This window comes from Saccopteryx leptura, chromosome 1 (assembly GCF_036850995.1).
Source record: "Saccopteryx leptura isolate mSacLep1 chromosome 1, mSacLep1_pri_phased_curated, whole genome shotgun sequence".
Classification (NCBI taxonomy): domain Eukaryota; kingdom Metazoa; phylum Chordata; class Mammalia; order Chiroptera; family Emballonuridae; genus Saccopteryx; species Saccopteryx leptura.
In genome coordinates, this window is record NC_089503.1 from 334,803,620 (window position 1) to 334,817,622 (window position 14,003).

Consider the following 14,003-nt stretch of genomic DNA (forward strand, 5'->3'; position numbering starts at 1 on the left):
TAATAAAATAAATATGAGGTCGCTACTTCATGGATTTTCGCCTACGGCAGGGGGTTATGGAACCTAACCCCCAAGATAGAGGAGGGACCACTATATGCCAATGCAGCAGTACACTGAGGTAGAGCTATTTTAGTCTATTTCTGCTAAACCTCTATGAAAATAGATGACAGATATCCTCAAATCCAAAATGAGACAAATAAGATGAGAATCCCATCTAGAATATGCAAAGAGATAGTGGGATTGGATCTCAAAACTCTTTTGGCCCTCTTTCCCTGGATAGTGTAAAAGGCTTAAAATTGAAGACAGAGCTCAAGGTTAAAGGGGAGATATTAGGACACTGACATGAGGGTGGGTGGGAGAATGTCCAAGCTGGAAGGGATTTCAAGGAGACTACTTAAATAACTTGATATGTATCTTTAGAAGTCTGTGGAGACACAGTAGACTGGTGACTGAAGTTGACGTGAAATTAAGAAGCTTCTATCTTAATTTATAAAAGTTAAAGGGGATGCATACAAAACTTACATGAACTCAAATGGGTTCAGCTCTCCTACCACATTTCTCTATATTGACCCTGGAACAACACAGGGGTTAAGGCACTGACCCACACACACACACAGTTGAATATTCACATATAACTTTTGACTCCCTAAAAATTTAAGTACCGTTGGTATCCAAGGGGGATGGTTCTAGGACCCCTCACAAATGTCAATATCCACAGATGCCCAAGTACCCTATATAAAATGGTATAAATCTATGTGTACAGTTGGTTCTCCATATTCACAGACTCCTAACTACAGATCAGAAACACAGGTATATATTAAAAAAAAAAAAAGAGCCCTGGCCAGTTGGCTCAGCAGTAGAGCATCGGCCTGGCGTGCGGGGGACCCAGGTTCAATTCCCAGCCAGGGCACATAGGAGAAGCGCCCATTTGCTTCTCCACCCCCCCCCCTCCTTCCTCTCTGTCTCTCTCTTCCCCTCCCGCAGCCAAGGCTCCATTGGAGCAAAGATGGCCCGGGCGCTGAGGATGGCTCCTTGGCCTCTGCCCCAGGCGCTAGAGTCGCTCTGGTCGCAGCAGAGCGACGCCCCGGAGGGGCAGAGCATCGCCCCCTGGTGGGCAGAGCCGGGTGGATCCCGGTTGGGCGCATGCAGGAGTCTGTCTGACTGTCTCTCCCCGTTTCCAGATTCAGAAAAATACAAAAATAGAAAGAAAAAAAAAATCCTGCATATAAGTGGACCTATGCACTTCAAACCTGTGTTGTTCAAGGGTCAACGTACTTAGGATTCTGATTGCAAGTGACAAAAATACAACTTAAATCGCCTTTGAGAAAAATGGAAATTTACCAGCTCACGTTATCAAGTTACAGAATAGGAGAGGTAGATTGGACCTTGGGGATGACTGGATCCAGGGACATAAACACTGCTGGGATTTTATTATCAGAGATTACTAGAAAGGTGTCAGGCAGATCCCCCACCCCTAAAGAAAAGGTGATTTGTAAGCAAATAGAAATGAATTGATTTTAGACTAGTACCAAAGTCAGTGGATAAAACACAGAGCAGAAGTATTGGGGTAGAAGATGTTCAAAATCATGTAGGAAATTTACTACAAAATGTATCCAACAACAACAAAAAAGATTTATCTATAGATGAATGGATGGACTGATGAACAGATATGTGATAAAGCAAGCACAATAAAATGTTAATGGTAGAATCTTCATAGCAGATACATGAGTCTTCACCGTAAAATTTTCTATATGTTTGATACTCTTCATAACAAAATGTTGGGGGAGGGGGTAGTTAAGCAGAAGAACAGCATCATGGCTGTAGTGATTAGTCCCTTGTCAGCACAATTCTAGTGCTAAACTAAAGGTATGGGAAGCAGCTCTTGCACTCCAGAGAAAGGTAGACTGGCAAAAGCTACTAATTCATCCATAACATATAACAAATATTTCTTGAGTTCTCTGTTGCTAGCATTCACTATATTAAAAACAAGGTGTTGGCCCTGGCCAGTTGGCTCAGTGGTAGAGCATTGGCCTGGCGTGCAGGAGTCCTGGGTTCGATTCCCGGCCAGGGCACACAGGAGAAGCGCCCATCTGCTTCTCCACCCCTCCCCCTCTCCTTCCTCTCTGTCTCTCTCTTCCCCTCCCGCAGCCAAGGCTCCATTAGAGCAAAGATGGCCTGGGCGCTGGGGATGGCTCCATAGCCGCTGCCTCAGGCGCTAGAGCGGCTCTGGTCGCAACAGAGCAACGCCCCGGATGGGTGGAGCATCGCCTCCTGGTGGGCGTGCCGGGTGGATCCCGGTGGTCTGCATGTGGGAGTCTGACTGCCTCTCCGTTTCCAGCTTCAGAAAAATAAAAGCAAGGTGTTAAATCAGAAATGACTTGCAGAGTGAGAGTACAAGGTTAAGAGGTGATCATTCTAGCTTGGGAATTGAGAGTAGAAAAAAACAGGTAAAAATGGCTATCCCATTGACTTAATCTGCTCAATTTGATTAGTGCACTAGGCATCATTTTAAATGTAGAAATAAAGCTGATTTCTCACTTGGACAACTGAGTAGATGATGAGATCCTGCATGGAGACAGAAAATGCAGACAGAACAAGTTTGTGGTTAGTGAAAACTTTTAAATTTGCTTTTTGGGATCTTGAAATTTAGGTGCTACATCTAAATAGAGATGTCCAATAGGTTCAGAACTCAGGGGAAATGTTAAGCATTAAGAGAGATTGAGAGTCATCATCATAAAAGTGGCATAGGTAGTCAAGACCCTAGGTAAAATTATCCAAAGGGTGTACTGTGAGAAGAAATTATTCTTTCATTCTTTTATCCATTCACCAAGCTACCATTGTTTCTAGAATTATGAATAAAAAACCAAGATTTTCCAGGAATTCCTAACTTCTTGATTGTCAAATCCTACATTCTACTTGCAATCCCAAATTATTTAACTTAATTCTGTACAGCATATATTGGCCTGCCTACTCCTTAATTGGCAAGTTCTCTTCCAGTGATACTCAGATCACCCTTCCCCTCACTTTCTTCCCTTCTGTTCTTCAACCTCTTACTAAGACAGCATTTGACATTCACAGGATTTTATCCTTGGTTCTTAAACCTTCATCTATAATTCTAATTTTCCCAGTTTGGCTTTAAGTAAAACTAAATAAAGTACAACAGCTAATTTAAAACTAAAAATTATGTTGATAGCACAACACAGGCAATACTATCCACCTTGGACATACATTGACTTATATTCTACTAGCTTGTGGGGTTCATAATTGTTTTTGACAAGAATAAAAGTCTGAGATGTTCTAAATTACAGCAGCTGGGGAGTAAGAGGAGACGGAGCTGTCAGCCTGTTAACGGCTGCTGGCCAACGAACAAAACACTGCTCACATTCCTTTTATTGCCTGTTGGAATTTTGGGTTAATTTCCAGGTGGCTATTTCCACAGCTTATTTTAGCCAGGCACCATCTAACACCTGGGCTTTCCAGGTTGCTGCCCACAGTCAATCTACAGGAGCAGGCATTTCTTTATGTGGATGTAGTGCTTATCCAAGTGCTGGTCTCACTTCACCTTCTCTAACCCCTTTCCCGGTAGCTAATGTGAATTCTTTAAGACTACCTTTCTTCTCCCTACCTGATGTATAAAAATGCTTGCAAAACTGCACAATGGACATGCTGCCTTTTCTACCTTGCTATGCTTCTTGTGATTTAGACTCCATGTCCCAAGACATGGAGCTAACATTTTAGCTTAATAAAAACCTTATTTAAAAAAACAAAGAAACACTTCAGATTTGGAAGTTACTGTACTTCCCCATGTACAAAACACACCATTTCTCGAAAAATTTGGGGTCTAAAAACTGGGTGCATCTTACACAGTGATTATAATTTTTTTACTTGTATTTCCCGCTTTTTCACGCTTGTTTTTGCGCTCATTGTTGTAGATTTTTTTTACTTGCATTTTCCGTTTTCGCGTTTGTTGTTTTTTTTTTCAAATTTCGAGCGCCAAAATTAAGGTGCGTCTTATACATGGGAGCATCTTATACAGGAAAATATAGCAAATTTTTTTATTTGTTTAATATTTTAGTCTTTGAATCTATTTTCTCTTGTTCTGAAGATAGCAAAAAGAATATATAATTTTCAAGGGTACTGTTAATGATTAAATTATAAATGTGAAGCACCTAGCATGGTGCTCCTCCACACTCTGTGTACTATTAATTAAGGTGACCAACTTTTTTACAATGAAAAGGAAGACAAAAATAAATTGAAGTAAACACTATTGTAAATAAAAGAAACATTTTATTCATTGAAACAATACACTATAATATGATAAATGCATAATAAAAACATTTGCAATATTTTATATTATAATTATGCTTACATGCCTATTAATTTTTAATAATAATTGTAAGAAAAAAGTACTCATTTAGATACAAATACATCACATCACATGCAATGGATCGACTCTGCATAGATCAAATACAGACATTTACAGATCAGTCTTCCAATATCAAAAAGAGGATTTCCAATATCAAAAAGAGGACATGTAGGAGGACACTTTTCAAGGGAGAACAGAACTTACAAAAGGACTATTCTCCCCGAAGGAAGACAATTGGTCATCTTATAATGCAACCCATAACTTCAGTTGAACACAATAAACTATGTCAAATTATAAATACCTACCTTACTTAATATTAACTTCTGATCCTTGAACATTCAGCCTACATGTTGTTATTCAGGTTACATGTGTTGTAAAGTATCGTACCTTAATTCCACGGGTTATGTAGAGACACCAAGGCAGGATACAGAAGAGTTTTTAAGAGGAGATTTATTACTAAGCTGGCTGTATATGCCTTACACGGGGTATAGCTAACCCAAATCGTGTAGCATTGACTATAGCTTTGAGGTTAGTTATATACACTTGATCACATACAGGTTGGGGGGGAAAGGAGGGGGAGTGGTCTTGTACCTTTGTCTAGAGGTACATACATCAATCACACGATTTCAGAATGAGAGGGGGCTTACATGATGTCAGAGGATAAGCGTTTGTAAATCTCCCATTAAGGAGAAAGAAAGGGGAGAGGAAAGGGCTGCTTAAATCTTTCTTCCTTCTCCCGTATTCCTGGCTAGCTGTTTACCTTCTTTCTCACAGGTGTGGGAAGAGAGGGTGTCCAACTCCCCTTCCTCGTTCCATTCAAAACCTAGTACAAAAACCTCTGCCTTTTGACCCAGCAATCCCACTTTTAGGAATATACCCCAAGAACACCATAGCACTGTTTCAAAAGAAGAAATGCACCCCCATGTTTATGGCAGCATTGTTCACAATAGCGAAGATCTGGAAACAGCCCAAGTGTCCGTCAGTGGACGAGTGGATTAAAAAGCTTTGGTACATATATACTATGGAATACTACTCAGCCATAAAAAATGATGACATCAGATCATTTACAACAACATGGATGGACCTTATACTGAGCAAAATAAGTAAATCAGAAAAAAATAATAACTATATGATTCCGTCCATAGGTGGGATATAAAAATGAGACTCAGAGACATGGACGAGAGGGTGGTGGTTACGGGGTGGGGGGAGGAGAGGGAGGGAATTGGGAGAGGGGAGGGGCACAAAGAAAACCAGTTAGAAGGTGACGGAAGACAATTTGACTTTGGATGATAGGAATGCGGCATAATCAAATGTCAAAATAACCTGATGTTCTCTCTGAACATATGTACCCTGATTTATCAATGTCACCCCATTAGAATTAATAATAAAAAAAAAGAACCTCTCTACTTACAATATAATAGCCCTTCCTAAGCATGAATGTGATCGGCCATCTTGAGCTGGTATAAATCATGCACAAGTGTAGAAATTATATTTACAAAAAAACTCTCTGAATGCTTGGCCTAAATCATAAAATGCCTTTTAAGCCTCTTAGTAAAAGGGGTTTCTTATCTCAGTACAGAGTATGTCCTTGTAAGCCAGGAAGCTCCCACATTCTTCTCCTTCATTTTTCCACAAAAAAGAGGGGGAAAGAAACCTGACTCTTCCTTCTAAAATATTAATATTAATTTTTGCAATTCTTCCGTACCTTACCACACATGCTCTGACTCGCTCTATATACAGTGGTACCTTAAGATTCTAATTTAATTCATTCTGTAACCAAGCTCATAAGTCAGGCAATTAGTATATCAAACTGCCAATACCAGACCGTGCGCCAACGCGCCAACTAGCAGCAGCTTCCCGAATCACGACTGGTATCTCAGAATTTCCCTCGGATCTCAAACAAAAATACGGACCAAGTCGCAGCTCGTATCTTAAAAAAAAAAAAACACAAACTTATGTTGGTCTGTTGGTATCTCAAGGTACCACTGTATAGGGTACTTTTCTTTAGAATTCTTCATAGTCATGGACTTACTCAAAGTAACAGTACAACTGCTTCCTTCTATACATCACATTGAGGGAAACGTTTCAAAGGCTTAAGAAAATAGTTGAGCTTAGTTTAGCGGTGAATCTAAAAAGTAAGCGCCCAGACAAAAAGCCCAACACTACCACCGAATGCTGCAGGTCACTAAAAGAAACGGAAATGGGTCCATACATAGCACACGAAGCAGATTTGAAACCATAGCTTTCATCTTTCCCGCGGGTTCCTAAAGGACCAACCGCAATGGCATTCCAACGTGCTCTGCGCGACTTCCGTTCGCGCATTTTAAGTACGTCAGAGGGTCAGCTCTCGCGGTATCATCCGGTTGCTGAAGCACTTGAACAAAGATCTCGCGAAATTTGTTCCACAGATCCGAGTTAGCCTCTTACCCTCCCCCACCTCCCCCAAACTGTCCTTCCTTACTCAGTCTCAGTTACCAAATTCTCCCCTCCCTTCCCTTGAGCTCAAGGCCCTCCTCCTGTTTCCGATTTCAGGCCGGAATCGGAAGTACAGTGGGCGGGGCCCGGCGGCGGAAGGCGCAGCCCAGCCGGAGCGGGGACTCGGCTGTGGCCGCTGCCCTGCCTCCTCCACGCATCGCCGTGGCTCCAGACTGAAGGTCGGTCCGGAGGCGGGTGGGCGCGGGTCTCCCCCGGAGTGTCCGGGCGGCAGCCTCCCCGGGCCACCCGGGCTCCACGAGGGATCATGTCTACAACCTCCGCCGCTTCCTCCTCCTCCTCGTCTTCGGCCAGTGACATGATCGAAGCCCCCTCCCAAGTCCTCAACTTTGAAGAGATCGACTACAAGGAGATCGAGGTGGAAGAGGTGAGCGAAGCCCGGCACGGATGTGCGGGTCCCGGCCTGTCCCGCCTCCTCCTGGTCCCAACTCTGAGGGCGCCTGTCGGCCGGTGGGATTCTGGGGCCCCGGGGTTCACACGGGAGTCCCCGACGCCCTGCTGAGACCGGGTGTAGACGGAACTCTCCGCCTTCAGCTGCTCCGAGGTGTCTCTCTTTTTGCCTCACTTAACATTCTTGAGTTGGATTTGACACTCGTGTATCTGGTTTGGGTCATCAACAGGAAGGAATACTGGTGAGACAAGGTGGCCCACCAGTTCCCTTCTCTGTGAGTAGTGAATTCGTCAAAGACCGTAGCCGTTTTGGAGGTTTGTTCACTGAGGCGCGGCGTCCTTAAGGGCAACGGATTGTGCTGTGAGGATCGACATCTCTCTCTTCCTGGAACCTAATGTGTGCTCGGTACATGCTAGGTAAATTAATACATCATCGTATATAACAGCGTTTCCCCGAATATGGTCGGTTTGTTTCGCCTTTACTACAGAGCAGTAGTCATAATATTAAATGTTCTGCCTCCAGCTGGGCTAATTAAATGAATTTCAATATTAGTAGAGTGTAGACTGGTTACGACGAAAAGCTGTTTCAAGTTTCATATTCTGAAGAGATAACGAATGACTTCCGTGACAACTGGAATATAACAACAGACCAGAAATCGCTTTAGAAAACCCGAATCCATTCTCTGGTCTGTAGTAATTTAAGTTAGTTTAGAGCAAGGAAATCATGCGTGTTTAGTACATTGCTCCTTTTCAGATTCACAGAGTAGATTGGTTCTAAGGACCATAGCATTTAGAAAGGTAAAAACTGTGTACATATAATTTAAAGAATCACTTTGTATAGTATTAAAACTTTGGTTGAAAGTAGTATCAATCAGTTATTATTTATTCATCATTTTCAAAATTATTAAGTACTTTGCATTGCATATACCATGAAGAACCCTGTATGTCCTGTATCATAAACTCAGTTAGGACTTCTTTAAAAATCCACAATTATTTTTAGGTACTGGCAAGCTAAAAGTAGTGAGATAATTATCACTTAACAAATAAGTTTTTTTTTCTGTGCATGTTCTGAAGAATAATGGATTACATAATAATTTTTATTTTGTAAAGTAATCTTAGAAATCACTGAAAACAACCCTATTTTACAAGATAGTGTAAGTAGGAAGAGCGGAGCCTTTGGAGTTAGAGAAAGATCCAATATATCATATATCTGCTATGCCACTTAATAGCTGTGTGATTTGGAGCAAGTTTGATAACCCCTTTCAGCTTTAGTTTCCTTAACTATACAATAAGGGTAATTTTATTTTATCTGTATAACAGATCCTGTTAGGCAATATGCAAAACCCCAAACTCAGTGTCTGACACATATTACTAGGAAACTTTCAGAGAGGAAGTGACCTGCTTTAAGGTCACATGGCTAAAAGAAGGACCTGTATTTTGAAAAGAGAGGGGAATTTTTTCCTGTGTAGGTGGCTTTTTTTTCTTCTTCTTCTTTCTATTGGGGCTATAATAAATTCCTTTTTCAGAAGTGGATAGTTGATCTAATTTTTCTGGTTAACATTCTTTCTTTTTTAAGAATAAAAACTCAGTGAGTCAGTATAAAAGAATTGCAGTTTTTAAATAAGCATTTATGTCTACTCTGTGGCAAACTGTCATGCTTGTAGACTACAAATTGTTATATAATAATAACTTGTACTTCATGGTCTACCAGATGCTTTCACATACTTACATCATTTGATCCTTACAACCTTAGTTTTTACACACTACTTTCTAAAGCATTTTACATTCTTGCTTCTTGGAGGAATGAAAGTTACTAAGGAGACATTTTATTGCTCTTCCCCCAAAGTCATTTAACTTCTGATAGGTTTTTAAGTTTCCAAAGACCCCTCTTTTTGTTTAGATAATGTTTCAACCTTTCTTTGGTATATTTAGGACAGTGGTGAGAAGTAGAGTTTTGTTTCTAAATAAAAATTTCTAATATTAGGCAGTCATTTAGTTTTTTAATAGGTTAAAATCATGAATAAAAGAACAAAAAGACCAGAAACAAAAAGTATTTACATTGCTTTCAATATTTTATATGAACATGTATATATATTTCTATAAGTAAAAGAAAATCATATTCTGTATTAATCAAATAACACTAAATCAACATTATATCGATTCAATTAGAGACTATATAAGAAAAACATTCCAACCACAGGGCAGATATGCAACCATTTAGTAGATGCACATGTTTGAGGCATTAGCTGATTTTTTTAACCCTTGCATTCCTGATATTGTGACTCAGTAACAGCAGTGTGGCATCTCAATTCAATTCTGATACCAAATTAGAAAAGGTTTTAGCCTTAGAAGTCTACATAGGTACTTCTTTCTTTTAAGTCATTTAGTTTTTACCTTCTGGATTTATGTGTGGAAAATGTTAGAATAAGTTGTAAGGTAGGTACTTTGGGAACGAGCTTGCCACAAGTGGTAAAGGCATTGTGGTATACTGAGCTGGGTATTTAAAAAATTTAGATGTCACACTGATGCAGCAATAACGTATTTCTAATTTTGAACAAGTCACCTCATTTTGGGGGGTCTCTTGATTTCTCATGTGAAATAAAGGATTGAACAAGATAATTTTTAAGTTATCTTCCAATTCTAAAATAAAAACACATTTATTGTTTCTAGTATTTATGCTCTGTTTCTACAATGAGCTTTAAGGGCAGTGATGGGGATCTCCCATGGAATGTAGTTAAACCAGCTAATCCCGGTTAGACAGGGCAAGTGATATCCCCATTTTATAGATACTGATCAATGAGTTTTATTTGTTAGAAGCCTTATGCCTAACTAAATGGTAGAGTTGGGAGTGGAATTTGAGATTTCTCACTCCTGAGTCAGTTGTTCTTACGGTAGATTTACAATGTTTCTTTAGTTCTCTCTAAACTACTCTATAATGAAACCTTATTTTGAGGACGAGGAAACAAAAATACTGATTTCCTTTATAATAATTGGTCCTGAGCCCTTAATAAACATTCTTCTCCCTGCACAGTACTTCTAAGGTGCTGAGGAAAATGAGTAGAAGAATTCTAGAATGCTTTCCTTAAAAATATTGACTTGTGGCCCTGGCTGGGTAGCTCAGTTGGTTAGAGCATAGTTCCAAAGTGCAGAGGTTACCAGTTCGATCCCCAGTCAGGACACATACAGGAACAGATTGATGTTCCTGTCTCTCTCTTTCTCCCTTCCTCTCTCTCTAAAACCAATAAAATAAACATTTTAAAAATGTTGACTTGTGAGACTAGAATAAACACAGAACAATTAAAAATTACATTTTTATGCCTTACCAGTGGTGGTACCGTGTACTGAGCATCAACCTGGGACATTGAAGTCCCAGGTTTGAAACCCTGAGGTTGCCCAGCTTGAACACAGGCTCATCCGGATTAAGCACAGACTCACCAGCTTGAGTATGAGGTCGCTGACTTGTGCATGGGATCATTGACATGGTCCCATGGTCGCTAGCTTGATCCCAAAGGTTGCTGGTTTGAAGCCCAAGGTCACTGGCTTGAGCAAGGGGTCACTGGTTCAGCTGGAGCCCCCTGGTGCTGTGACTAGGAGTTGATGCTTCACATTTCTCCATCCCCCTTCTCTCTCTCTCTCCTCCCCCTCTCTCTCTCTCTCTCTCTCTCTCTCTCTCTCTCTCTCTCTCTCTCTCTCACGCGCACACACATCCGCACACTGAAATAAGTAAGTAAATAAATAAATAAGAATTACATTTTTAGCCCTGGCCAGATAGCTCGGTTGGTTAAGCATCGTCCCAATACACAAAGGTTGTGGGTTTGAGCCTCAATCAGGGCACATACAGGAACAGACTGATGCTTTTCTTTGTCTCTTTCTCTCTCTATATATATATATATAAAATCAGTCAATAAAAAAATTTTTTTAAAAGAGAAAAAAATTGCATTTTTAGGACCACAAATTTAAAGCTTTGAATATAATGTTAATTGAGCACTTAAGCTATACTTTGAAAGTAGGTTTAATCACATGAGGCTCCATTGAGTGGAAAAGAGTTTGAAACTAGATTTTGAATAAAATAAGTAGTGTGGAATGGGAAAGGCACTAAGATGAATTCTTTGCAGTTGTTTCTCTGCCTAGGATGAATGTTCTTCCAGAACTTCACAGCTGGCTCCTTCTCACCATTCAAGTCCTACCTCAAATGAGAGAAGCTTACCTGAGCAACCTAGGTCACTTCTATTCATCCTTGTGGTACTTACCAGTAACCAAAATTGTGTATTCCCCAGCAAAATGTAATATGCCTTATTGACACTTGTAACTCGAATACCTAACACCTAGAAGTTGAATGAGTAAATGAAGTTATGACAGCATAATCATGAACATTTAATGCTTGTTATATTACATGTGATAAAATCAGAGGTTAAGATTAGTTAGTGATTTGGCTAAAGCAGCATTTATACTAGAAATTAAATCTGATCCTTGTAATTGTCGACTCTATAACAGTCTGTGTTATACCTAGCAAATACTTTTGTTTAGCAGGGGTCAGGTGCTGTGAGCCAGGTATCAATAGGCCTTTACTAAAATGCTAAATAGACCATATGTGACATGGGTGCTTTTTAAAAGGAAGACTTAGTGTTGACCTCAAGTATGTAAAGCTTTGTTTTAAAGGGAAATATATATAGAATTTTGAAAATGATGTGCATTTTATAGTTGTAGGTTATGAGTATGTCAGCAACTGATAATAAGAAAAACCTAATTCATAGTGGCCTGAATAAAGTGAGTCCATAGGTTTGTTAGTCAGTATTTAACTATGGATATTCAAGATTATTAATAAGCTTTTCTATGTGAAACGTAGTGATCATTGGTTTCAGCAGATGTGGAACTGTCATCACAGTGAAGAGGTAGCCCAGTGATAACTTTTATATTGTGCATGTATAGCTTAAAAGATGATACGAGTATATTATTTGAAAAAAAGGCCTATTCAATGGCCCAGATGTCTTATGGCAGGCTTAAAAAGACTGAATGAAAAAATTCAAAAGAAAGTTTTAATCTTTTGTGTTATCAAGTCTGTCTTGTCAGCAGATGGCAGTTCTACTCTGCCACAGTTTATTAATAGATTTTGAAGTTCTGAAATAGTTGGAGGCTCCAAGTTCTAACTAATAAATGTAAGATATATGCCTGTTCTATCATGTTCCAAATTTCTAGCCAGCCTAATGGCAGCGTAGCCAAGGTTCATTCACTTAGTTCATAGAACAGCGCCAAACCAAACTGATAGCTATAGTCACTGAACTAAAAATAACATAAATTGGGGACAATGAAGAAGAATTATTTCAAGTGTGGTGATTACAGGAGGGAAAGAGGAATGGGAGAGGTGGGGAAGGCTAGAGGGGGATAAATGGTGATAGAGAGAGACTTGGCTTGGGGAGATGAACACACCATACAGTATACAGATGATTAATGAAATATATAGCTAAAACCTATATAATTTTATTAATCAATGTCACCCCAATTCAATTAAAGAATAAAAGTAAAAAAAAGAATTATGTCATAGTAAATTAAAAGCACAAGGGCATACATCCCTTTCCATTTAGTTTTGTTTAGGTGTTTTTGTTTTTAATAACCTGATTTGGATGAAGGAAAGGAGTAGTCTTCCATCCTAAGGAATCAGTTTTTTAAGGAGTTGCTTTCTTCACACACATACACCCAAAATTCTGATTTTGATTTTTGTTTCTTTTAATACTAATTGCGTGAAAATATTATATGCACCATTTCTTAAAATTGTGTTACATTTTTTATTAAATTAAATTTAAATCTGCTTTACTACTATATGAGATTAAAGTTGTGGACCCAAAACCAAGAGGAAATTAACCATGGCGAGTGGGGGAGTAGTGGAGATACGTATCGTAAAAGAATTGATCTAAGAACATTTTAATTTAGAAAACATTTGCCTGACCAGGTGGTGGTGCAGTGGATAGAGCATCGGACTGGGAGGTGGAGGACTTAGGTTCAAAACCCTGAGGTCACCTGCTGGAGCGTGGACCCATCTGGCTTGAGTGCGGGCTCACCAGCTTGAGTGTGGGGTTACTGGCTTGAGCGTGGGATCATAGACATGACCCCATGGCTGCTGGCTTGAGCCTAAAGGTCACTGGTTTGAGCCCCAGGTTACTGGCTTGAGCAAGGGGTCACTTGCTCTGCTGTACCCCCCCGGTCAAGGCACATATGAGAAAGCAATCAATGAACAACTGAAGGAACTGCAATGAAGACTTGATGCTTCTCATCTCTCTCCATTCCTGCCCATCTGTCCCTATCTGTCCCTCTCTCTGACTCTGTCTCACAAAAAAAAGAAAGAGAGAGAGAGAGAGAGAGAGAAAAAAAAAAAAGAAAACATAAATTTATAAGAAAATATTTCTAAATTGACTTCTTTAAAACCAAAGCCCTCTTTGAATTCCTCTTTTCTTCTATTTTTACAGATGAGGGATTGTGACAATTATCTGAAATATTATTCTTAGGTTCGCCATTTTATATTTATTTACTTTTTTTAAGGATTTTATTTATTGATTTTAGAGAAAGGAGGGAGAAAGGCGGGGTAGGTGGGAGCAGGAAGCATCAACTCGCAGTTGCTTCTAACATGTGCTCTGACCGGACAAGCCCAGGGTCTCCTAGCAGCTACCTCAGCATCCCAGGTCAGCACTTCATCCACTGCATTACCACAGCCGGGCTAGGTTCACCGTTTTAGTTGGATGTGTGTGATGGGGGAGATAAC

General features: G+C 39.9%; 1 protein-coding gene across 2 annotated transcripts in view; it reads left to right on the plus strand.

Annotated features, from left to right (window-relative positions):
- The first annotated feature begins 6,786 nt into the window (after positions 1-6,786).
- The window catches only part of MAP3K7 (mitogen-activated protein kinase kinase kinase 7), a 70,774-nt gene continuing 63,557 nt past the window's right edge, over positions 6,787-14,003 (plus strand). For both annotated transcript variants that reach the window (XM_066358865.1, XM_066358866.1), the window contains exon 1: positions 6,787-7,226. In XM_066358865.1, the coding sequence (XP_066214962.1) occupies positions 7,107-7,226 (120 nt within the window). In that variant the 5' untranslated portion in view covers positions 6,787-7,106. The remainder of the gene's footprint in view (positions 7,227-14,003) is intronic.